Source organism: Nyctereutes procyonoides, unplaced genomic scaffold, assembly GCF_905146905.1.
Source record: "Nyctereutes procyonoides isolate TBG_1078 unplaced genomic scaffold, NYPRO_anot_genome, whole genome shotgun sequence".
Taxonomy (NCBI): Eukaryota; Metazoa; Chordata; class Mammalia; order Carnivora; family Canidae; genus Nyctereutes; species Nyctereutes procyonoides.
Genome location: NW_026575021.1, coordinates 11,560,564 through 11,587,434, shown reverse-complemented (window position 1 = coordinate 11,587,434; position 26,871 = coordinate 11,560,564). Strand labels below are relative to the sequence as shown.

Here is a 26,871-nt window from a genome sequence, read left to right as displayed (position 1 = left end):
GAAAATATACAGAAAAGACATAGCATACAGAAGAGAATTTACAAATAGATGCAAACTGTCAAAATTGACCAATTATCCACAGGGCAATAAGCAATTGCCATTGCACTTCAATGGATAAGAATTGTTTGCATTGTTATTTTTCTGCCATGTACAGAGTTTGAAAATAACTGTTAGGCAATGAAAAGTGAGCTAATCCTGACCACTAGACAAGACATCTAATAATCCTTCTGGTTCATTTCAAAATCTTTCACAAGTTTCCCTACAAAATGAAAGATAAAGGCCTTTTTGAATTATAGACACAAATACTCATAAAGTGCCTGTAAATTTATATCTATGCTTTTGCCACAAGTCCAGAGTCAACATAGAACACAAGGTTATGGTCATAATATGATTTCCTTCTCTAACATAAAAGATTTATCTTCTCACCCAAAACAATTCCCAACATAGATACTGTGATATACATGAAGTGCATACACTATTCCTTCTCATATTTCTATTTACAGTATTAAATGCAACATGTAAATTTCTCTATTAAATAAAGCAGTTTATTCGTAGAAAATGTGAATGTGAAATATTGAGACATGATTCTTTTTTTAAAGATTTTATTTTATTTATTCAGAAGCAGAAACATAGAGGGAGAAGCAGGCTCCTCATAGGGAGCCCAATGTGGGACTTGATCCCCAAAAGGGGATTATGCCCTGAGCTGAAGGCAGATGCTCAACTGCTGAGCCACCTAGGCGTCCCTGAGTCATGATTCTGAAGAGGGAGATGTTATTGACATTTCCATCAGTAATATCTTTTATTTAAGTAATATTATAAGTCCTGAATGTTTTCAAATGTACCGTTTACTGTAATATTACTGATAAGTATTAGTACAAGATTAATAATTACTAAACTAATAAGCTAAATTCAAATATTTTAAAATATATAAAACTCAAGGCTCCTTTACTCTGAGGCATCGTGTTGTTTAAACTCAAATGATGATGTGTAAGAAATATTCAAAATTAGGTTCTATATGCTTACTGCTCAATATTTTTTTAATAAATAATTAAAGTTTAAGAATAAGATTTATTAGTGGGGCACCTGGCTGGTTCAGTAACTAGAGCATGGGATTCTTGGTCTCAGGGTCATGAATCTGAGCCTGACATTGGGCATAGAGCTTACTAAAAAAAAAATAAAAAATAAAAAAATAAAAAATAAAAAATAAGATTTATTGGGCACAGCGTTTTGAATTTACTTAACAGGCTAATGGTCTCTACTAAAATGTAGTTCTAATTTATGCAGTTTTTGGATTATAGGACTGCACCATTTGTTTATTCATTTCAATGATCAAGATGCTAAAACAGTCTTTTATTCAGAGTAATTAATTACCAGCGCTCACTAGAACATTGAGGTTTCCATAAACCTGAAAATGATCATAATGAATTTTATTATTCTCAAGGTTAATGGTCAGAGAAATTACTTTATGTTTAATGTAACATAGGTAAAGCTATATGTACAATTTCCCTTGTTTAGGAGAAAATATTGTAACTTTACAGCCCATATAGTGCTCACATATCTTTTTTGAGTAGAGTATATTTAGAGTATTTTTGTTTTGTTGTTCTTCAATTTGACAGGTGGTGGTGAGAGAGGGTATACTAGAAGAAATATATATTTATTTACTCTGAATTGCCAGGGACTAAAACTCCCTTTTTAAAAAAAAAAAAAAAAAAAGGAACGACTGCTCTACAAAAGTCCTTCTGTGAATTATGTAATTTGGTTGCACTTGTTCTTTAAGAAATTAATCACAGCCTTCTTCAGGTATAACCATCAATTAATGCAAATGGATATAAACAGAGGCAAATGTGCATTGCTAATATTCAATGGAGAATGATGATGATAGAATTACACTCATGCTATTTATACACAATTTACATATATAAGAACAGCATCATATCACTCCTTGTTACAAGGTGTTTTTAAGTTTTTTCCTTTCTGTCCATGTATGCTTCAGTTCTAGGTTATCTAAACGTTCCTTCATTTTTCTATACAACTGCCTATGAAGTTAGTATTCTAATGATACTGGTGTAAATTTAATGTTTTAATGATTAAAAACAAAAATCCTGTGCCATGTAAATTCTTGCTTTTCACGGAAAGGTCCAGCCCCTGGCCCACTCGCAATCATGAGAGAGAATTCCGCCCCAGATTGACCACTGAGGTCTCCTTCCATTCATCTATTTGGTAATGACAGTCCCTATTTTGCTCCTGGAAAGGAAACAGACGTTTTGTACCTTGAGCCTGTAGTGTATAGGTTCTCTCAGTAGCAAAGAAAGAGGGTGTACACAAACCTACATTTACATTTGGATTATTTAATGCAAATACTAGCGTCAGGGCTACCTTTCTCTCACATGGCGTCTAAAAACCCTAACAAATGAGACATCCTAGGACACTGGGCTCAATTTAAGCACATGTCAAAGCAGCTTCATGGCCCTAGAAATTATCCAACTGACAATAGCCTCTGGCTGTTTACTTAACAAATGCCCCCAAATGAATGATTTTTTTTTTTAATTTTTATTTATTTATGATAGTCACACAGAGAGAGAGAGAGAGGCAGAGACACAGGCAGAGGGAGAAACAGGCTCCATGCACCGGGAGCCCGATGTGGGATTCGATCCTGGGTCTCCAGGATCGCGCGGTGGGCCAAAGGCAGGCGCCAAACCGCCGCGCCACCCAGGGATCCCATGAATGATTTTTTAATAAGAAATTGAATTGATATTAGGGAAGTGGATCTTTATTTTCAATCTGTATTTCAAGCAACATTGGTAAGTAGCCTTTTAATAAAGACTGCACAGTGGTCTTTTTCTCTCTTCTCTAGAGAAGTAATGATTTCAGTGTTTCCTGAAGTTACATATTAATTCTGTTAATTTACACCTCAATTCTGCACCAGACACGGGGCTAGACACCAATAAATGAATCATTAAGAGGTGATTTCCCTTGTGGCACTTACCATCTATTGAAGCAGCCACGCAAGAAACAAGTAATCAAACAGATGTACAATTGCAAATTGTGATGAGAAATATGTGAGGAAAAATATATATTATACATATGTTATATTTTTATGATATATATGTGAGGAAATCTGTATAAGCTGATAGGTCTCTAACTGAAGAGACTCATTTCAGAAGATTATAATCATCATCCAGTTGCCAATTATGTATAGAAAATGTGAAGGAAAGATAAACTTTGTGTTCCTTTGAAACTTTTTTAATGGTAATTCTAGGATAAGGACAGTAAGGCGGCCTTTCAAACCTAATTCAAAACAACGTTTAAAATAAGGGTATAAGTGGGTTATTTGAAGATTTATCTGTTCAGATATATAGACAAAGAAGGGGAAGGGAAGGGAGAGGAAGGAAAGGAGTCAGAAAGAGGGAAAGATGGAAGAAGGGTGAGAAAACTTTGAGAGATTGCTACAACTCTATCTCCATCCCATCCTATCTCTTCTCCTTCCCCTGCCTTTCCTTGCTGAGACATTACTATGACAAAACTGCTCATATCAATTCGATGTATACATTTGTATCTTACTACACACATACACACATGTGATTTCCTAAGGCATATAATTTGGTCTTGTAAAAGTCTATTTTATTTTTTAAGTTTTTATTTAAATTCCAGTTAGTCAACATACACCATAATACTAATTTCAGGTGTACAATACAGTGATTCAGCACGTCCATGCCACACCCAGTGCTCATCACAGCAAGTGCCCTCCTTAATCTCCATCTCTATTGACCCATCTCCCACCAGCCTCCCCTCTGGTGACCTTCAGTTTGTTCTCTGTAGTTAAGAGTCTGTTTCTTGGTTTGCCTCTCTCTCTTTTTTCCCCTTTGCTCATTTGTTTTGTTTCTTAAATTCCACACATAAGTGAAGTCATATGGTATTTGTCTTTCTCTGACTTACTTTGCTTAGCATAATACCCTCTAGTTCCATGCATGTCATTGCAAATGGCAAGATTTCGTTCTTTATGATGGCTGAGTAATATGCCATTATAGATGAAGCTTTTTGTACACATCCTTTCTGGGTTTTTTTTCCTCACACAATATGTGAGGTATACCCATGTTTATACATGTAGGTCTAGTTCATTCATTTTAACTGCTGTCAGTCCACAGCCTATACACCCGAGTTGTGTATCCATTTTGTTTTGCTGGGCAGTTGGGGTGTTTACCTGTTTTTGCTGTTACAAAGAGTCCTTGATAAACATCTCTATTTTGTCTCCTTTTCTACAAGTGAGTAGGCATCTGAAAGGAGAATGGCTAATTCCTATTGAACTCTCCAGAATTTACCTCTTTAACATTCTATTTATAATAAAATTAATAGAAGAGAAACCTTGTTTTATTTTGTAGCTCCACTTTGAAAATTTATGATTTAAAAGTAGAGGGATAAAAATAGTATTTTATTTTATTATTTTATTTATTATATTTTATTATTGCAATATCTAGAATGCTTCATCATTAATTTGGAACCATGTAAAATCCTTCGATTTTTGTCTTTTAGAATAAATACACAATCACACCTCAGCTTTTGTTCAAGTTTTTATTTAAATTATAGTTCGTTAACAAACAGTATAATATTAGTTTCAGGCATAGAATTTAATGATTCAGTACTTAGGTACAACACCTGGGGCTCATCCCAAGTGCACTCCTTAATCTCATCATCTGTTTAACCCATCCCTCTACCTACCTCCCCTCTGGTAACCGGCAGCATGGTCTCATGTGTTTAGTCTGTTTTTTGGTTTTCCTCCCCTTTCTTTCTCTATGTTTGTTTGACATGGATGGAACTATAGAGTATTATGTATTTAAGAAGGAAAAGAATGATGTCCCAAATCCTGCTTTTCTTCTGAGATAGGGAGCTGGAAACTTTGCACAATTTATACTCCTGCCTTATTTATATTCATTTTAAGTTTTGCTTTGTTTTGTATTTTTCAAAACATAAAGCCATTGTCCTAAGACCCTGCAGTTTTTGAATGCTGTATTTTTTTTAAAGATTTTATTTATTTATTCATGATAGTCACACAGAGAGAGACAGAGACGCAGAGACACAGGCAGAGGGAGAAGCAGGCTCCATGCAGGGAGCCCGACGTGGGATCTCCAGGATGGCGCCCCGGGCCAAAGGCAGGCGCCCAACTGCTGCGCCACCCAGGGATCCCTTGAATGCTGTATTACTGTCAAACCTAATTTTACTCCTTCAGGAATACCATTTCAAGATTACTCTGATTACCTTTTAGTAAACATGGGAGCTTTTTGTTTTGGGAGAAATCATCATATAGCAAAGCAACAGAGCCAATTTGCAAACAAGTAAAAAAATTAATAATCATCAACTGATGAATGGATAAAGAAGAGATTATATATGTACAAAGGAATGTTACTCAGCCATCAAAAAGAATGAAATCTTGCATTGCAACGTGAATGGAGCTAGAATGTATTATGTTAAGTAAAATAAGTTAGAGAAAGACAAATACTATGTGATTTCACTTACATGTGGAATTTAGGAAAACAGATTAACATAGAAGAAGGGAGAAAAAAAGAGGAAAGGAAACCATAGAGACTCCTTTTTTTAAAAAAATAAAGATTTTATTTATGTATTTATGAGAGACACAGAGTGAGAGAGAGGCGGAGACACAGGCAGAGGGAGAAGCAGGCTCCATGTAGGGATCCCGATGTGGGACTCAATCCTGGGTCTCCAGGATCACGCCCTGGGCCCAAAGGCAGGCACTAAACCACTGAGCCACCCAGGGATCCCCCAACCATAGAGATTCTTAATGATGGAGAACTTCCTGGAGGGGAAGAGGGCAGGGGAATTGCCTAAATGGGTGATGGGTATTAAGGAGGACATTTTTTGTGATGAGCACTGGGTGTCATACGTAAGTGATGAATTACTAAATTCTACTCCAGAAAGCAGTATTACCCTATATCTTAACTAACTAGAATTTAAATAAAAACTTGAAACAAACAAAAATATACATTTTCATTAACATATACCAAGAAAGAAATTAAAATTGTGGAAGATCCACAACTTTGCTTTACCTCCTAATTTTGTCTGACTCCTTGTTTAACTAGCCTGCACTCATTAACAAGTTATAGCATTCCATTCAAGGTAAACATCTGACTGACTTCTCATTGTTTAAGGGCTAGTTATCATTTTAACTCTTCATAGTCCACCACAGAAATTCCTGATGATCAAAATAATGAGAACAAAAATGTTCTGATTTGGGAGAGGTAGCCTTTTTTTTCCACCCCTTAACGCAGATCTCAGCTAATTGTTATTAGGAAATATTAAACGTGATAGAGATTTAAAGGATGTTCTTATACTTCACAACTATACGAATATGGTGATGTATTTGGGAAAAGTAGTGTGTTTTAAACTCAGCCAGACATCTAAGGTAAAAAAAGATGACTGAAGTTGGCACAGAACCCTTGACAAAGGTCTATTTTACTCTCGCCCTATTATTACTTTTTTTTTTTTTTGCTCTCCTGCCCCAGGACTCTCTGATTTATAAACAGCTTTTCATATTCACAAAGTGACTCATGAATCACCCTAGCCCAACAGAAATGAATAAAAATGAGCCCATTTACACAACATTTGGTATGTAGCTAATTACCTGAAAACAACTGCTTGGGATTGCGCTGAGAAGAGTGTCATTAACATTCAGCATAAGAGTACAAAACAGAGGAAGAAGAGAAAGTAGAAACCTGGAAGCAAAAAATAAAAAATAAAAACATGAGAGTACCCATGAGAATGCTGTTTATTCAGTGTGGTTTTTTTTTTTTAAAGCATAACCAAAGAGTAACTAATGATGTCATCCATATCTTGTCATCCAAGATATCTATATAACAGAATGTTGAATATCCATTCAAAATGTGCTCATGGAGACTATTGATGACTTACGAAAATTCTTACCTTCAAGGTTAGCCAGAAAAGCAACAAATGAAATTGCTGAATGCAGTGTAATTTCACTTTGCTAAACAATATACTTAGAAGAAAGGAAATTAATGAGATTATGGTAATGAGATTATGGGTCATTTGTATTCTCTGAACTATAATTTTCTGTATTTCCCAGATGTTTTATTACAGCCATGCATTAAGCTTACAGTGTATTTGTATCAGTAATCCTACATGTTTTTATTTATTTATTTATAAGCATATAGTTTAAAAATAATAATAGCTAGAGTTATTGTGTGAGCGTGTATGTGCATATAACAACTCTCTTCCCTTTCCCTGTTCCACACTGCATCCACTTCCATAACACCTCTGTTCTTGGAACATCACAAACACAGGTTAAGGCATCTTTTGTCCAAATTGCCACCGATGAAATAAGTGTAGGATTGAACTCTATTCCTTCTGACTGTTTTTTTCATGCTTCCTTGATAAGATAAACATTTCTCTGATGTAAGATAATTGCATTTCTAGAAAAATGGAAAAGATGGCTTACCTATCAAACAATTGTATCATCTCACTCATATGTTGGATTTAAGAAACAAAACAGAGGATTATAGGGGACGGGAGGGAAAAATAAAACAAGACAAAATCAGAGATGATAAACCATAAGAGACTCTTAATCATAGGAAACAAACAGGGTTGCTGGAGGGGAGAGGGTTGGGAAAATGGGAACTGGGTGATGGACAGTAAGGAGGATGGGTTAATGAGCACAGGATATCATATAAGACTAATGAATCACTGACCTCTACCTCTGAAACTAATAGTACACTATATGTTAATTAAATTTTAATTTTAAAAAAAGAAAAAATATATTTTATTAAATAGTATAATTTTGCTCTGCAGAGAGTTTGTGCCTACAGAATTAGAGCTCATAGAAAAATCTCAAACATATGTACATAATTTGTTCATTGATTTGAGTTTTCATTGTTACTTGCAAAAGTGCTCTCCTCATATGTATATGTGTGTACTTGTGGGGTGGGGGGAGAGACTGGATTTTAATCTATTTATAGGCCAGGACTTCCTGGATTGTATTTTGTCAGCAATGAGAGTCATACTGCCCTTAAATATCAAATATACATGATTTGCAATTACAGTGACTTAATTAAGGTCAGTGGCCATGCATCATACACCTTAAGAAATGAATACTACAGCAACATGATTCCCAGTCATTCCAAAGTCTCATGGGACCATAGTTTCTAACTAATGGCCTGTTATAGTGTTCTGACCTAACCCTCAAAGTGTCAATAAATTGGATTATAATGTAAGCCATTTGAAAAGTCTTTGAAAGAAGACAGATGAATGTTATGCTGTCATGAACCTCTACTTCTGGAAAGTCTGGGTTCAGAAAAGCAGTCAGTTAATGCTTTTACTTTTAGCTGGTTCTACTCTATTGTACTTTCATTGCTATCAACCAATAATAATGTTTTCACACCCTCAGAATGAATGACTTGGGTGTGAAAGTTAAAAACAAGATTCAAAAAACACTTCAGTCTTGAAGCTCTCAACTCATTCAGTTTTGCAATCTTTGGCACCTTTGATTCTGTGGAAGATTTAGAATATCAGCCTGCTTCAGCCACAGTGTGAGCACATTTCCATATGGATGTGTTAATCAATTATGGAGGTGACTAACCACTACTGAGCAATTACATTTGGCAAAGAGAACAAATGGAAACATGGGGAGCAGTCATTCTTAGAGGTGTTCATTGTTGCTTCTCACCCAGAAGACAGAAGAGCTGAACGGAACTTTGCTCTGGGACATCTCTTTTTATTGATGACCCTGGGAATTCTTGCTCAGCAATTTTTTTCTCACAAATTGCTCAAGATACTTTACTCACTTAGCCATAAGTATTTCAAAATCTAGAAATGCCAAACCCTTAAGTTAGCAGAGACTGATACTCAATTGCATACATTTCTATAGGCTACAACATAAATTTATGAATTCCTATGTGTGTAGAAGTCTCTAGTAAAGCATCAATGATTCCTCCTCTCTTGAGGTAGGAGACCCTAGTGGGTCCCTGGTGACAATATTTATATGAGTGCAACTTTCCTTCCAGCTCTTTACTAAATAATTTTGGAAAAGTTGGCACCTAATCCAAGTTGAGCCAATGAAATATTCTTGACAATTTGAAATTTGGAACAGATATAGCTCAAAAAGGAAGTTATTTCACTAATGTCAGTATTCTTCAGAGCAAGTCAGGCACTTTTCACAGCTCAAGTTCCTAAAGCTGCCTTGATTCTTTCCGTTTTTGAGTTATAATGATCTCCGTGCTGAGATTATTTAACTTTCATTGGTTTTATAATGGGACTTGAGGCAGAAGTAAACTCGTCCAGGTGATAGGAGTTGACAAATCATCAGACCATGGGCAAGCCTCTGGTGTGATATATAGTTTCCCAAGGTGATTATCCATTAGATATTATATCTATTGATTGCTAAATGGATTGATCATAACAAATAGCAAATTCAGTAAATTCAGTTATGCTTTACAAAAGTTGTGGGGTTTTTTTTATCACTCACAACTCTAGGACCCATACCCATGAAACATTTGTTATTCACTTATAGACAATGCTTTATTGGCTTTCCATATTGCCTTGTAAAAATTCCAGAGCCTCACAACATGTGAATCTGTGGTTCAACAACAAAAGATTTCAATTTATGTCCTTATTCTGACATGATGTGTTTCACTTACTTGATGACACATGTCTGAAAATGAGGTCAATTAAGTGAGATATACTGACCAATAGGGCTCAAGTGATGCTCTTAAGTATCCCTAAAGCTCTTCAATAGTTCCACAAATATTTGATTTTTAAATATTGTAATTATTTTAAGCTGTAATAAGAAGCATGCACACTCTAATGCGTCCTATGCCACATTTTAATGCATTCAAGACCATCATAGCATTAACTTTTGCTACCAGATTAATTTATTCAGAGCATGAAGTAACAAGTAAATCTTCCCTTTAATCCAAGATTAAATACCTAGTAGAGTCACCACCTATGGATGTGTCTGAACCATTTGCAAAGATGTGATTGACTACAGAGGAGGTTCCTTCATCACCTGGGAGTTATTCCCTGACAATTCAAGGTAGCTCATGGCCAGTCATGTTTTTAGAAGTGTTTCCTTCTTTATTAGGATTTTTTGATACTATAAAAATAAAATACAGCACAAAAAAATGGTGCTGAGAGAAATTTAAGACCATAATTCTCAATGTAATCCTTGCTTTCAAATTTCTGTGCTCATTGAAATAGATGTCAACATTTGAATTTATAAGGTAATTTTATATTAACAAAATATGGCTTTCATTTTGTTTGTATTTTATATATTGAGGTTCTCTAGGAGATTTCACTTTATTAAAATTATTCTCAGAGGAAAAATATTTGAAAACCACCATTGTAGCAGAGTTACTCAACTTTGGCACTACTGACACTTTGGAATAGATAATTCTTTATTGTTAGGTGCTATTCTGGACATTGTAGGGAGTTTAGCAGCATCCCTGGCCTCTACGAACTGGATGCCAGTACCAAGCCTCCGCTCTCAGTCTGATGATCAAATATATGTCTCCAGATACTGCCAAATGTCCCCTGTGGGGAAAAATTATCCCTGGTTGAGAATTACTGGCTAAGTCATTGGATCATAGGGCTGGCCCCACTACTAATTTCTAGGGATTGTTCACATTTTTAATTCATAAGCAGCTATTAAACAAGGAATATAGTAAAGTAGATAGGTGATTTTTAAAGCATTTTAAATATTCATTGTGTTGTCTTATTGAGGGTGTTTGAGATGCTATGCAGGTCATAAAAATAATGTGGAATTGTATTTTCAGACAACAAAAATATTCATGATATATTATGAAGGGAAAAATCAATTCATATGATAATGGGAGCAGGAAGCAATAAGGAATCTAGTAAAATATTTTAATGTGCTAAATTCTAGAATATAATTAGTCTTTTTTTGAAAAATACTTTGCAGAAATTTTTAAATTGAATTTTAAAACTCCTTTTGCTCTTTTCTAATGCTCAAGTAAATCTAATTAAGTTGACCAACATCCTAAGAAAGGGAATGTACAAATATTAACCTTGGTAAACTTTCTCTCTTTTTTTTTTTTAATTTTGGTTTGAAGATCTATTTATTTATGGGAAAGAAAGAATGTGTGTGCAAGTTCAGGGAAGGGCAGAGGGAGAGGGAGGGAGAAACTCCATCAAATTCCCCGCTGAGCACAGAGCCTCCAAGATCATGACCTGAGCTGAAATCAATAGAAAGCCACTCAACCAACTGAGCCACCCAAGTGCCCCTAAACTTTCAATTTTTGTAAGGAAAGCCAGCGAGAAATTAGAAACAGTGTTTTTCCTAATAATGTTTTTAAGGGAATGTGACCATTAGCTTAACACAAATGACCAAAACAATAAGTCATCTTAGTAGCCACAAAAAAAACATAGATTTGAGAAATACTTTGTCAAATTTAAATACACTTCTGACAGGAGTGTAAACTGGCCCAACCTCCATAAAGGGTAAAGTGACAAAATACTAAGTGTACATACCATTTTTTCTAACAATTACCTTTCTGAAAATAGCAACAGATACAGTAATATATAGACATAATAGAGTATATTGGTATATTCAGAGCATCTTCTTCTGTAAAAGTAAAAAAGAAATAGGAAATAGTGTAAATGCCCACTGAAGTATGATTGGAAAAATAAGTTACGATATTTCCATACAGCTGAGCCTGCTCTAGTAAATTTTTTTAAGACAGCTTATTATTCACTGACACAGAATCGAATCCAAAATGCATTGTTAATGAAAACAAGCAAGATTCAGAACAGGAGACATGATAGGTTGCTATCTTAAGAAGTTTCCCCCTAAGAAGACATATCTGTGTCCTTTTGCATAGAATATTTATGGAAAAGGTCCAGTGTTGTAGCTCTTGGTGATTAAGGTAGAAAGGAAACATTGCTAAATTTGAATCTTTTGAGTTCTTTACATTATGATTACACATTAATTACTTCGTGGAGAAGGATCATGTAAATTTTTTTTAAAGAAGTATTTTGTTTGTCAATTCCAAAATGATGCCAAATGTCTGTAAGCATGGACTAGCCATGGGAATTTAAGTTACTCTCAGACTCCACATTCTAAGACACTTGTACAGGCAAGAGAAAATGGAGGTATAATGGAAACCCCAGTAGGATATCTAGAGTCAAGGTCCTGGGATTTGCATAAATAAATAACCTCAGTGGAGAGCAGAAGCTGGCAAATATGGTGTGAATACCAATCCTAGGATCATGTTTCTCTACTGGTTATATGCTACCTGCTGACTTAGGTAGATGAGGGTCTCAGAGATGAATCTGAGAAATCTCTCTAATAGTGGGGAATATGAAGCCCCAAATGTCATAGAGGAGGGGTTTTATTGTTCTTGTCATTTTTGTATTATTTTTGTATTATTAGGTTATAGCAGGAGAGGGAGATAGTTTTAATGCATCATGTTGACCTTCTTTCTCCTACACATAAGGCCAGACTCGCTGTAGATACTGTCACAGACATTGCTAGATGCTAGTAAATATAAGGACCATGGGGATAGTAACAGCTGTAACACAACCATCTTTGTGGAACACCAAGTAGAGGACGCCAGGCTAGTTTTGGACACATTCTCACCTTTACTCCTCATAGCCATCCTTTGTAGTAGCTGTTTTGATTGATGAGGAGACATAGGTTTATGGAGATAAATAAACTAGACCAAACTCACACACCTAGTGAGTAGCAAAGGAACACTTTAACTTAATCTGCTTACCTTCAAAAACTTTAATCACAAAATTTTGATGCCAACCAGTAAAACATGGTTTGGGCCTGGGAAGCCTGGAAATGAAAGTCATGATCCTTACAAAGCTGTCTTTTCTCTCTCTCATCCTGACAGGATCACAACCACAGCTGCATGTATGATGGATCTACGTAGATATCCTCTGGATGAACAGAACTGCACTCTGGAAATTGAAAGTTGTGAGTTACTCGGGCAGGGGAATGAGAAAGAGGGATGTTTGCTTGACTCCATTAAATTCAACCTTGCGCAGAGTGATTGGTACTGGGGATACTTTTAGCTATACCACCTTGCCAGCTTTTCAAGAGATTCACAGTCCAGTGACATTTTCTCTCATATTGGTGCTCAAGGGTCATTTCTATGCAGTTATATTTTTAAACGATTAGAGAAAAACTCACTTATTTTAGCTGGACAATTTATGAACTCATGCTTTCTCCTTAGAATGGAGTTTTCCCCCAAGGCTTTCTAATACCCAGTTGCATTAATAAGAGAGGAAAAACATTTTAATATGAAAAGACCTTGTGAGATTGTTTTTGGTTCTATAGACTGTGCACCTGAATGACTGTAAATTGCTGTCTTCTAGAAAACAACTATTTTAGAATCTTGTGCACATTTGTCTTTCTTCATGGAAAGAACAGAATGATAAATGGTATTCATGAGACTTGTGCTTTGGGCCAAAGAGTTGATGTTTTTCAAATCTAGTGACTGATTTTTGTTTGCCTTCTTGGGTTGTTTTTCATTGATTGCTTTTTTAACAATTAAAATATTTGAGTCATTAATATTTAATCTGATTGACTATCATTGTTTCTCAGGCATCAACATGCAGGTAGTTGAGCCCGTTTATTGTGAATACCAGGTCTAGGCAATTTCCTGGTTTTCAGGGGACACAGAAGAGTGCCAGTAGGCAATTCAGAGCATTATAATACTGCTTACTGTAATGTGAGAAATACCTGGATATTTATTTAGATAATCTGAAATAGTTCTAGATCTAAACTTCAAATGGCAAAGGAAAATTTCAGGTGACCCTATAGTATAATTAAAGAATAAATGTATTCACAGGTAAATGATTATTAAGCAATTACATTAATTTTCTAGTTTTACTACATATAGGCATGGAAATAGAGATGTTTATGTAGATAAAGCTGTATATTTAGTCATACACATTGATCTACTCCTACTAGAACTTGGAATGAACAAGATCATTCATGAGCTATTCTTTAATTAATATTCTAATTTTAAAATATGTCATATAAATAAATTGGCTGAAAGATCCTAATACAAGAAAGTATTTTTTTTATAATTTTTTATTTATTTATGATAGTGAGAGAGAGAGAGAGAGAGAGAGAGGCAGAGACACAGAGACACAGGCAGAGAGAGAAGCAGGCTCCATGCACCGGGAGCCTGACGTGGGATTCGATCCGGGGTCTCCAGGATCGCACCCTGGGCCAAAGGCAGGCGCCAAACCGCTGCGCCACCCAGGGATCCCTACAAGAAAGTATTGATGGTGACTTTTGGTTTAAATGCCAGTGACAACCAATTCAAATCACAGAAATGCAATGTGAACCCAACTATTTATTAATGGCTAATGACGTTTAATAAATAAGACTGAACTTCAGCTTTTAGAACTGACATGGCATTAATTACTCATTTATACAGGTTGACCTCTCTTCCATTGATTCTACTGATTGTTACCTTCACTTCTGTGCCAGTCAGCATTAGGATATGACAACCTCTTGAAATTCCAAGATTTTCTGGTGTATACCATTCACTTAAAGAAGTAATGAATTTTGACAAGTACTTGAATTGTTTCTGTGTTGTAAATTTCAAGTCCTGAAATTAACGGCATTTTCTCACAAAATGTATATCTTATTTTATAATCCATAAAAAGTTTTTCTGTTTTCATAGGCTTATATTTTTCTTAAAGAGGGGGAGTTTCTTGGTTCGTGCTTAGAAAAGAGTTGACTTTTAAGTCAATTTATCGTATCATATAAAGACCCAAACAACAACTGCAAATGAGGCAGAAATCAAAAACAACTTTTGTGGGGCAGGGATGGGGGAAGCCCAAGCAACCTGATAGTCCAAAGTTATCATAAAATATGATGTCGGGCAATAGGTGGGGTGACCCAAGCATATCATAATCATTGAGACAACTGAGTTAGATGGAATAAGTTGTCTGGACAGATGGATAAGGCATAGTTACTAGGACCCTAAAATCAGTAATATGTAGGAATGCAGGCAGGTGGTGACCATCATCAAAGAGATCTGATAGCAATTCACAGAAATCTAGTCTCTAAAGATATTTACCTAACGTAAAGCAAAAACTCAGGCATGGAGAATTTATGCTATGTAGAGTCTATGAAGGCAGGAATCTGGGAGAAGGGGAGGAAGAAATGGAACTGTCTTCTACTTGCCAAACAAAAGCTAGACATTAATATAACACCTCTGTAACATAAGTGTTTCTAACAACACTTGAGAGAGTATGTACCTGAGGATCAGAGAAGTAAAATAACTTACCCAGGACCACAGGACAAGGATAGTGGTAAAGTGGGAATTCAAACCCAAACAATATACTTTCCATCACAGAATCCTGCACTCCATAGGTGAGCAAGGAAGCAGAACATCAATGATTAGAAGTGTAACACCAATTGGAACCACTTTCAGCGAGGTTGAGGTTGCTGAATCAACCAAAGAGTGCTTTGTATTTCCTGAAATTATCCCTGATAAAAGTTAGAATAGATCTCAGAAGCTGAAGCAGAATTTTGCTTGCCAGTCAAAGGTCAAATGATTGCAACTATGGAGGGAGAGGATAGTTTGTGGATGAAGGAAAGCAAGTTCCTTGATTCCATTGATGTTAACCTAAAATTTTTTTTAAAGCCTCAAATGATGACACTGCTTACCTTAATATTTTACTTAAAGTGTATTCCTTTTTAATTAGCCACTGCAAAGAGATTTTAAATCTTAAGAGTAATAACTTCCAAGTAACTAAGTAACGTATGGCAATAATACAGAGTTTGAGCTCTGCTTGTTTTTACCTATGTACATAATTGATATGTTGCTAAGTAGCAATAAATAATGAATCTGTCAGTCATCTATTTTTTAACTCTTCATGAAGAGACCTGTGTTGCATTATTTGCTGAAGCACCTCTCTCTGAACTGAGTTTATGAAGACTGTAACTGAACTTTAAAGCGATCACAAATGAGAAGCTCTAGTATTAGGTGGGACATAAGAATGATAAAGTAGACATCCCGCCAATGTAAGAACTGGACAAATCACACTTTTGTGGCCAATAGAGTGGAAACTTTACCTACCCTACAAAATTTACTGGCTTATGTTCTCTTCTATCACCATCCCAAGGATGGGGAGATGTTTTCCTTGGTTAGATCCTTTGAGACAAATTAAAGATGTTTTGCTTTACTTTAATGTTATCTCGTCAAGTAAAATTGGAAAAGCCATAAAGCCTTGTAAAATTGAAATTTTACTTGAACTTGGAGCACATTAATAGCTTCTTGGCCCTGGGATGCTATAAAATGAGTTAATGGCACATAGAAAATTCAATCAAGGAATTTAGTATTAAGAGGATTTGGAATTTGAAATCAATAAAGCTATCATGTGAAGGCTTGATAGCCACAAGCTTCATAGAGATGTGGAAGGGGCCTGGGGGGTGCCTAGGGAGCGCCTGGGGGGCTCATTTGGTTAAGCATTTGCCATTGGCTCAGGTCATGATCCCAGGGTCCTGGGATGGGATGGAGTGCTCTATCAGGCTCACTGGGCAGCCAGGAGTCTGCTTCTCCCTCTGCCCCTCCTCCAACTTGTTCTCTCTTGCTCACTCACTCACTCGCTCATTCTGTCAAATAAATAAATAAAGTCTTTAAAAACAACAACAACAAAAAAAAGAAAGCGCTTGGGATACAGTCATGGAGGATTCAGGTGCCTTTTCCCATTCCCTGCAGCAACAATTGAGGAAAATCTCGATCCTAATCTTAACTTCTCAGTATCAGCAGATAGTGTCACCTCTTACTATATCCCAAAAAGGTAGAAACCATTTGATGCCTGGAATCTCCCAGTGGTCTCATCGGTCTTCTTCTAGACTCCCTTATATCTTCACCATGCTGAGTTAGCCTCCTATATTTCAAAGGAAGAGGTATTTTATTCCTTGAATGGATTCCTGACCCCTGTGTTCAGGATTCCAACTCTTATTACCTCTGGGAATTGATTTTCTCAAGTTCACACACATCTCTACCCTGCTCTCCTAGAGCCTTTGCTTCACCCAGTCTACTACTCTCTTCACAGCCTGAAAACTAGACAATAACTCTTCTCATCATGAACACCTCTACTATATGCGCACATCTCTCTTTAGGCTTTTCCTAATCTTTCTGCATTCTTTTTCTCCAAATCACTTGAAAGATTGGTCTATATCTCTTGTCTATTATCTCAACTTCTTCTTAATCCCTATAATTTAGAACCTGCCTACCCATCTCCTACCTCCACTGACAGTGTTCTCAGAAAGATTACAAAGGACCTTTCTTTATAGAGCATCTTTATTTTAATAATCCCCAAATTTATAATTCCAGCTCAGATCTCTTCGAAGCCCCAGACTGATACATAGCACTCTTCTTGGCATATCTATCCTGATGTTTCAAAAACATATTTAATTTAATTTGCTCAAAACTTAACTATCAATTTTTCTCTCCCAAATGAGCTTCCTTTCTAGTCTCTTAATCTCATCCAGGATTAATGGTTAACATTTCCCACACATTCCTCCCATTCCGTCTGTTGTTAAGTACCATCCATTCTACTTACAAGATATTTATCAAACCGTTCCACCTCTGCCAGCCTTACCACAACCAAACCACCATTACTTCTTACCTGAATCATTATAGCCACCTTTTTATTGGTCTTCGTGCTTTCACTCCTCACTGTCTCCAAACCATTCTATTCCCAGCAGCCAGAGTGATCTTTGCAAGATGTAAATTGAATTGTATTCCTTCTATGCTCTAGAAATATCCAAAGATGTCCCATTGCACCAAGAAAGCTCTTATATATCTTAATATATAAGAATATTGTATTTCTTAATATAACCTTAAAGCTCCTGTGTGACCTGCTCTCCCTTGATATCTCCATGCTTATCTATAGCCATCTTTCCCTTATTTACTACACTAAATTCTGATGCTACAGATTCTTTGTTTCTTGCAGACTAAACTTTCTTCTATCTCATTACCTTCACCATCTTGTTCCTTCTGGCTGAAATACTTTTCCCCATTATGGTGATTTCCTCTTATCTTATAGTTCCCACCCGCAATGCCACCTCCTATAAGAAGCTTTCTTGAGAATCCAATCTAAATTAGGAACCCCTACTTAATCTCTTTCAAAATTCTGTTAGTTTCCCAAATAGTACATAGTAGTGTTTCCATGTTTATTGTGTTTTCCCTCTCTGTGGATTATAAACTCCATGAAGGGAAGGATCATTGTTTTGTTCACAACACAATAATTAAAACCTAGTCTCATACCTGACAATAAGTACCTGTGGGGTGTATATATACTAAATGTTTTGGCTCCAAACTTTTCATGTCTTTTGCATTTAAGAAGATAAGGCTAGCTCTAATTTTTTCAGATAAATTTAAATCAGGGATTTTTTTTTATTTAAATTCTGTTTGCCAACATATAGTATAACACCCAGTGCTCATCTCATCATGTGCCCTCCTTAATGCCTGTCACCCGGTTACCCCATCTCCCCATCCAGCACCCCTTCTGCAACCCTTTGTTTGTTTCCCAGAGTTAAGAGTCTCCCATGGTTTGTCTTCCTCTCTAATTTTTCTCCACTCAGTTCCCCCTCCTTCCCTTATGGTCCCTTTCACTATTTCTTATATTCCACATGAGTAAAACCATATGGTTAACTGTCTTTCTCCAATTGACTTATTTCACTCAGCATAATACCCTCCAGTTCCACTCACGTGATGTAAATGGTAGGTATTCGTCCTTTCAGATGGCTGAGTAATATTACCACATCTTCTTTACCCATTCATCTATCAAAGGATGTCTTGTCTCCTTCCACAACTTAGCTATTGTGGACTTTCTGCTATAAACATTGGGGTGCAGGTGTCTCTTTTGGATCACTACATTTGTATCTTTGGGGTAAATACTTAGTAATGCAATTGCTGGGTCATAACGTAGCTCTATTTTTAACTTCTTGAGGAACCTCCACACTGTTTTCCCGAGTGGCTGCACCAGTTTGCATTCCCACCAACAGTGTAAGAGGGTTCCCCTTTCTCCACAACCTCACCAACATTTGTTGTTTAACAACAAATTAACATTTGTTAATTTTAGCCATTCTCACTGGTGTGAGGTGGTATCTCATTGTGGTTTTGATTTGGATTTCCTCGATTACAAGTGATGTGGAACTTTTTTTGTGTGCTTGTTGACCATGTATAGGTTTTCTTTAGAGAAATGTCTGCTCCTATCTTCTGCCAATTTCTTGACTGGATTGTTTGTTTTTTGAGTGTTGAGTTTGATAAGTTCTTTATATTTTGTATACTAGCCCTTTATCTGATATGTCATTTGCAAATATCTTCTCCCATTCTATAGGTTGTAAGGCAGGGATTTTTTTATGTGCAGTGAAATATTCTTTCATTTGTACAGTTTTATGTTCATGCCTTAAGACTAACTCAAAAATTTAGGATTATAAATGTGTCAACCAAGAGGCAATTAGGGAAAAAAAACATTTTAATTATTTGAGGAATTTTGATTGGCTGATAAAAATGATGAATTACTATTATCAGGGACGGGGCTTCACTTAAGTCATTAACTGACCACATCCCTCCTACCTAAACCACAATCAATTTATCAAACAAAGGTAATATTTAATGATACCTGGTTATTTTTATATTTGTTTCTTTTTAAGAAATGCTTTGAAAACTTTTAACTTAGGCATTGTCTTAATGTATTCTATTTCATGAACTATCTACTCAATCTGTCTCTTAGTTTCAGAATATTTGTCATTGTGTTGATTGGTAGTAACACTATGTGCACAGAATGTGAAGCCATAGTCATGTTGGATTATTTCCAAAATAAAATTATTTCCTCATCCAAAAAACAGCAAATGATAAGAAAAAATGCATCTACCTAATAAAGCTACCCAACCTAGCTATGGAAAATTCCCTGAGAAAAGTGATGCTTACAGAAGTGAAATGCTAAGCTTTATTTAACACCTCGAGATAAAATCAAAATAAGTGTGGTATCCAGACATGAGACAGGAGCAGTTCTACAAAAGTCTGTGCTGGTAGAGCCACATGTGGAGAAATGTGTCCAGTTTTTAATGCCATACCTGGAAAGAATTCCAAGATAACTGAAAAGAAAATTTTAGGGAAGCATAACAGCCATTTCCAAATGTATTAACTGATTTTAACTGCTATCATATAGAAGAGAAACCTTATGTTTGGTGTTGTCCAATGTATTAGGATTCTCTAGAGAAACATAACCAGTAGGAGATGTATATGTATATGTGTGTGTATATATATATATATGTATGCATATGTGTGTATATATGTATATATGTGTATATATATATATATATATATATATATATATATAGAGAGAGAGAGAGAGAGAGAGAGAGAGAGAATGCCCAATATTTATTATAAGGCGTTGGCTCATGCAATTATGAAAGCTAGTAAGTCCAAGATCTGTAGCATGAGTCAACAAGCTGAAGAGCTTGATGGTGTGGTTCTAGTCTGAAGGCCAGCAGGTTTGAGACCCAGGAAGAGCCAGTGTTTCAATTCCAGTCTGAAAAGAAGAAAAATCTGATTTTCCCCATTCAAAGATAGTTAGAAGGAACTCTTTCCTACTCCAGGAAGGGTCAATCTTTTCATTTCATTTGGGCCTTCAACTGATTGGGTGAGGCACACGCACATTAGGAAGAACAGTCTACTTACACAGTCTGCCAATTAAAATTCTATTCTCATCCAAAAAAAAAAAAAAACACCCTCACAGGAGCATGCAGAATAATGTTTGACCAACCACTTGGGCACCCCAGTCAAGGTAACACAGAACTAGCACAACCAGAGTGCTAGGTTTGAACCCATTCAATTCAATTCAATTCGACTAGCATTTCTTAAGTGGTGACCATATGTGGCTCTGTGTGCAAAATAAATCCTGGGGATACGGCAGCTACCAAACACACAGGTGGGCAGAATTTATAGGAAGAAGGATGTAGAATTTAAGAGAAATATTTGCAATGTGCAAAGGTGACCATTCATGAAATTAGTCCCTGCTAAAGAACGTCTTCCCATCTCACAGAGACTTTTTAATTAATTGTAAATGGCCACCTACCAGTATAAATGCAAAAGACATTCCTCTTTGAGAGGCCAGTTAATTATACAACCTTAAAGATGTCGTTAAGCCCTAAAACCTAGGACTCTGAGAGTTTATTTAATTTAGTTACATCACCAATAAGTTATTTTATGTGCTTGCCTAAAATATTGGTTCTAAAGTGATTGTGATTTATAAAGGATATTAGAATATGGAAAAAATGTTATGAATATATGAACATATACTCACAAGAAAATATGAAATATAGGATAATTACGAGCAAAGCCTTTGAATTATTCTTACTTTATTGCTGCCTGCCAAGTCATTAATTCTGATCTGAAATAATTTAAAAATAGCATCTACAACATGCTGCACACTTTCTATTCACGGATGCTAAACACCAAAAATAACAGAAGTAAATTGAACTTCATGAATGATTCATGGCTTCCCTTGCTTTATGTCCCCATTGTCAAGGAAATTAGCAGCATTGGATATCTCCTTAGATAAATTTGATTTTGCCATATTCAGTAGACTACTTAATGAAAATGAATATTTCACATTTATGTTCATAGAAATGTTAATGAATTTTGGTGCCTGTAGCTTTTCTGATGAGCAGAGGGGTGGGTGTAGGGAAGAAGGGAATACTTTCTGAATTAATTTATTCCTTTTTCCAGGCTGCTTCTTTGAAACTGTGAAAGAGCACTCTTTGTGAAAAGTCTCTGATCCTTTAAAGTTATAAAATAAAAGCCAGTGGAGGAATGGAGTTCTTTTTATGAAAATTAGTTTTGCAATCAACTTGACTATAAAGTTAGCCTTATAGCTGTTCACTTCAATCATAAAGGCAGTTTATTTCCAAACATGGATAAGTGACTCTGTAGATTGATAAGGCTATCTCTGATTTACAGATTTAGATTTCTAGAAATTTCTTCCCTCTTTGGCACGCTGATAGATGACCACTTTGCTACTAGCTTCCTAAGAGGAACTCAAAATAAAGCCTATTGTTTTTCCTAAATGCTTTAGGTATTAGCCAAAATACTTAAAGACACATTTTATAACAGAACTTCAATCTTCTAGAACTAGACATCCTTGCTAAACTGAGAGCTTTGGTTCTACTTGAGATCCAAACTCAATTGAAATAGCTGATATTTATTATATATTATGGGCCATGCACTTAACAAAGATTTCCCATTGAATCTTCACCAAAACCCTATTGTTCTATCCCATTTTAGAGGAGTAAATAAAGCACCTTAGTAGTAACTTGCCTCAAGTCACAAAATGATAGTGATCCAAATCTGACTCGAAAGTCTAAAATTGAGTTCATGTAACAGCCTCGAAGGGAAACTCCTCTCTCTAGCTTCCCCACTGTGTGCGAGTTGGGTGATTATTAGGTATCCTGTATCTGAACACAGAGTAGACACCTGAGAACAGAACAGGTTTTAACTGGTCCTTCTCTGTATTGAATCTGTCTCAATTCATTTTCTATGTGGGCATTTATTCTGACATTCTTGCCAACTAAACTAAATATTGATGTAGTTTAAAGAACAACCATTATTTTACCAGGTCACTTTTATGGTTGCAACAGATCACACAATGGCCAGAAATCCTTTCTCTTCTAAATGGCTACAGATAATAGTTCCCAAGTCATTTTCATATAGTGTTAGCCCTGACTGACTGTAGTGGTGCTGTAGTTTCAAAGTCTGTTCATTACTCATAAAACTGAAGCATGAGTATCTGTAATCTTGTAAATGGACATATTCTGAGACGTCTTGACTTGTGTTGTTCTCTGACCACATCAATATAGGACCTATGTGACAATATGTATAATTTAGTTTTCACTCAAATTGCTTTATTCTTGTCCTTAAAATCAAAGATCAAAGAGCTTTTAAAATATTGATACCATGAGGCACCTGGGTGGCTCAGTTAGTTGTGTCTGACTCTTGATCTTAGCATTATAAGTTCAGGCTCCACACTGGGCTCCAACCTCAGCATGGAACCTACTTTAAAAACAAAAAAAAGGTAAAATATGGATACCATGACCCCACTCTGGACAGTAACATCAGGATTTGTGGAAGGTGGGCCCTTGCAGAACCATTTTTTAGCTCTCTGGTAATTTCAATATGCAGCCAAGTTTGATAGGCAGTGCATTAAGCTATAATGCTTTGAATTTTTGCTCCTCTCTTTATAATAGACCCAGTTCTCTAAATGGGAAGCCAAATGGAAACAGAACTAAGAGAAGAAAGTACAGCAAAGAACAGAAAATAGCATGATTTTCAAAGAAAGAAATCATTGAAATGATCAAAGGAGAAAATTTAAACTATTCTTTTCTTTATCCCCTCTGGCAGAAGGCTCCTTTTTTTTTTTCTTTAAAAGTGCATGCCTTGAAATAAATAGACCAATGGACACTGCCTTTCATTGGAATTAAGTGCTTCAACCAGACATTCAAAGCCATGTAATAATAGGTCAAGTTATTACAAGATGCTACTCTATTTTAAAAGCCCCAGTACATATACCATGTATTTATATGAATGCAATTGATGACACATTAACTTGTATAATGATGCTGTGGTGAATGGAATTACCTACTTGGGAAAGAGTGGTATGCACAATGGCTACTTGAGTAACATTTTCTTTCATGTTAAGAAAGGGAAAAAAAAAACTAGTTAAAATTTATACTTGAATGAACACACAGCAGCAGGGCTTTAATGGGAATAGTTTATCAAACCAAAATTGAGGATAGTTTGTTTCAACCACAAAAAACAATATAATAATAATTTCTATTTTCGCTTTCATCTCCCTGTGCCCTGTCCCATAGGCACTTGACTGCACTCATCTGATTGTGTGAAAGGACAGATTCGTCCTAGAGCTCCCGCTAGGTGATTGCATTGATTTCAGATAGATTGTATTTCCAGTACTTAGATTAATAGCCCTGCAATTCCAACAAAGAAAATTCCACTGAATAGAGCCCAAGGGTTTCTGCTCCTGTCTTAGACACTGTCAGAGTGGAGACCCTTCACCTGTCTGATGTGATCTCTGCCACAGCGTGTCAAACATTCACATGCTCCTGAGGATCTTGTTAAAATGCCTTCTAGATTAGTAAGCTTGGGCTGGGGCCTGAGAGTCTGCATTTCTAACATATTACCAGGTAATACTTATGCTGTTGGTCTATGGACCACAATGAGTAGTAAGGATCTGAAATAAAAAAGAAAACAAAAACAAAAACCTGTCTCACCTGTGCTCCTCAGTCTACAGTCACAGCCTGTTTGCTTCCTACTGAGATTTAAATAATTAGCTAAAAGCCTTTGTCACACTGGTTGCTCAGCACTTGATTCAAGAGAGTTTTGAGTTTTAAATTAACCGAGGCAGAAAAGTCATTTTCAGGTGACCTGAATAACTTCCAAACACTGAAACACAAGCAGCTTAGGCTTCATCAAGTACTCTGGAGTATGTAACATTTGTGGCCTACCATTTTCTATGTGGAAGATTCCCAGGTATAGTATGTCACTAGTACTCTTAAACCCACATTAAAAATAATATGTGGGGATCCCTGGGACTCAGTGGTTTAGCGCCTGCCTTTGGCCCAGGGCGTGATCCTTGGAGTCCTGGGATCGAATGCCACATTGGGCTCCCTTCATGGAACCTGCTTCTCCCTCTGCCTGTGTCTCTGCCTCTCTCTGTGTCTCTCATGAATAAATAAATAAAATCTTTAAAAAACAAAATATGTGGGCAAATATTTTGTATGCAGAAAGGATTTAATTTTAGTAAAGGAAAAAATAATGAAAAATATTCTAATGATTTTACTTGACCTTATGACCACTAACCTAGAGGATTTTAGTTGGAAGGAGCAACAGTTATACCTCAGCTGTCTAGACACCGGGGACTTAATGAGTCATTCTGAGGACTCCAAGTCTGCCAGACTTTAATTTTTTTTTAGACTTTAATATTTTAAAGTGAATCTTTCTCAACAAACAATTCTAAAAATTATTATTTCTTTTTTTCATGATTCATAACTGTATTTTTCATGAGGTGTTGAAGCTCTAGCTTTCCCCAGAGCAAAGGCTAGTATAAGGGTTTTGTACTCTGATCCTCATAGTGATTGTAAGACCTATTTTTTGTGAGTCTTCCTGAAGGGACTGATGAAGGCCTCTTTCTCTTTTTTTCTCTTTTTTCCTCTTTCTTTCTTTCTTTCTTTCTTTCTTTCTTTCTTTCTTTCTTTCAGATTTTATTTATTTATTCATGAGAGAGAAGCATAAGCAGAGGGAGAAGCAGGCTCCCTGTGGGGAGCCCGGGACCACACCCTGAGCCAAAAGGCAGACAGACACTCAACCACTGAGCCACTCAGGCATCCCTGAAGGCTCCTTTCTACAAAATTTGCATGTCAATTTTTAAATCTGTGTACCCTAGTGAAGTAAGCAAATTTTTACAACTCAAGCCAAAGGAATTTTCCTGGCAGAGTTCTCATTTTAAACCTAGTCTCAGTTTAAACCTCATTTTTAACCTAGTCTCTTCATTAGGGATCAGTAATAATTCTATCCTGAGTCATTAGTTTCAAGGTGTCAGCCATTGTCCAGACCTTCAGTATCTACTTTCTCCTCGCCTTCCTCCCTCCTTCCTGACTGCCTTGGTGATGGGTTCTCAAGTCACCTGCATGCATTCAGTATCCAGTTACTGAGTTATAAGGGTTTTCTACCTGTAATACCCTAGTCTCATTGTTGCTGTCATTATTATCTCTTCCTCTTTGAATTTAAACATGCTATCTGTGCCAAAAGCGTACCTTGTTCTTTTTGAGAAAAGATATTTTAAATAACTGTCATCTGATCTTATCTGAAGTATTAGGAAATGTCTCCTCCAAGAAATAAAAAGTAGTACCCTCCTTATTGTTCCTCTTGATTCTTTATGTCAAGCCTTTAAGCTAATGACATAATCAAAGGGTCAAGCCTGACTTGGCTAAATTTTCAGTTTCCTGATCATTATATAGAGTTATAATAAAACTGAATTTTCTTCCTAGGTAGCATGAAGTTTAAAAAGGAAAAGTCTCAATACTCTGATTTCTCTTCAGATCGCATAAATCTTTCAACTTTTACTAAAAAGGAGAAGTCTCCTTCTGCTACTGTGATATCAGATCATAGTTTTCTTCAGGTTTTACTTTGAAGAGAATTTCACACATAATCAATATTGAAAATGTCTATGTTTTGTTCCATTTGAGACTGAATGATAATAACAGCAATAATTGAATGATGACGGTAACAATAATAATAAGACTGTAAGTGCTACGATGTAAGTAACAAAAGCTAAAACTAAAGCATGCTGAGATAGGATGTCTCTGATACTATGTTTACTTGCCAAAATGTAGATCATTAAAAAAAAGCAGTGCACTTGGGTCAAGGCAGTCCAACAGAATTTACATGGAAAGTCTCTTATTTGTAGTAAGTCCTTTCTGAGACAGTCAAGGTCTATCTACCATTTACAAGTAAGGTAAAATGGAGGAAATTATCATTACAGGAAAAAAGATAAAAAAATTTAAAGTCTGGTGCACAGAAAAATAATCTACATGCATATTGGATTGACAAAACAGGAGCATGTTGGTTAAAAAAAAAAGCTAAACATACAGAGAAAGGAGAATTAACCTTGCATTGTCAGACAATAAGATGACATGAAATTCAAAGTTAGAAGTTTTCAGAAAGGAGGAACAAAAGTCACTTAGTGCAACTCCCAGACCCAACACCAGAGGTGTAGAAGAAAAAAACAGCCAGTACCAGGAGAGGGCTATTGGGTAAGCTGTGTATGCAAGGG

General features: G+C 36.0%; 1 protein-coding gene across 2 annotated transcripts in view; it reads left to right on the top strand.

The window, feature by feature from the left end:
* The window catches only part of GABRB1 (gamma-aminobutyric acid type A receptor subunit beta1), a 359,121-nt gene that overhangs the window by 241,682 nt on the left and 90,568 nt on the right, over window positions 1-26,871 (top strand). For both annotated transcript variants that reach the window (XM_055341766.1, XM_055341759.1), the window contains exon 5: window positions 12,876-12,958. In XM_055341766.1, coding sequence (XP_055197741.1) covers window positions 12,876-12,958 — 83 coding nt within the window. The remainder of the gene's footprint in view (window positions 1-12,875; window positions 12,959-26,871) is intronic.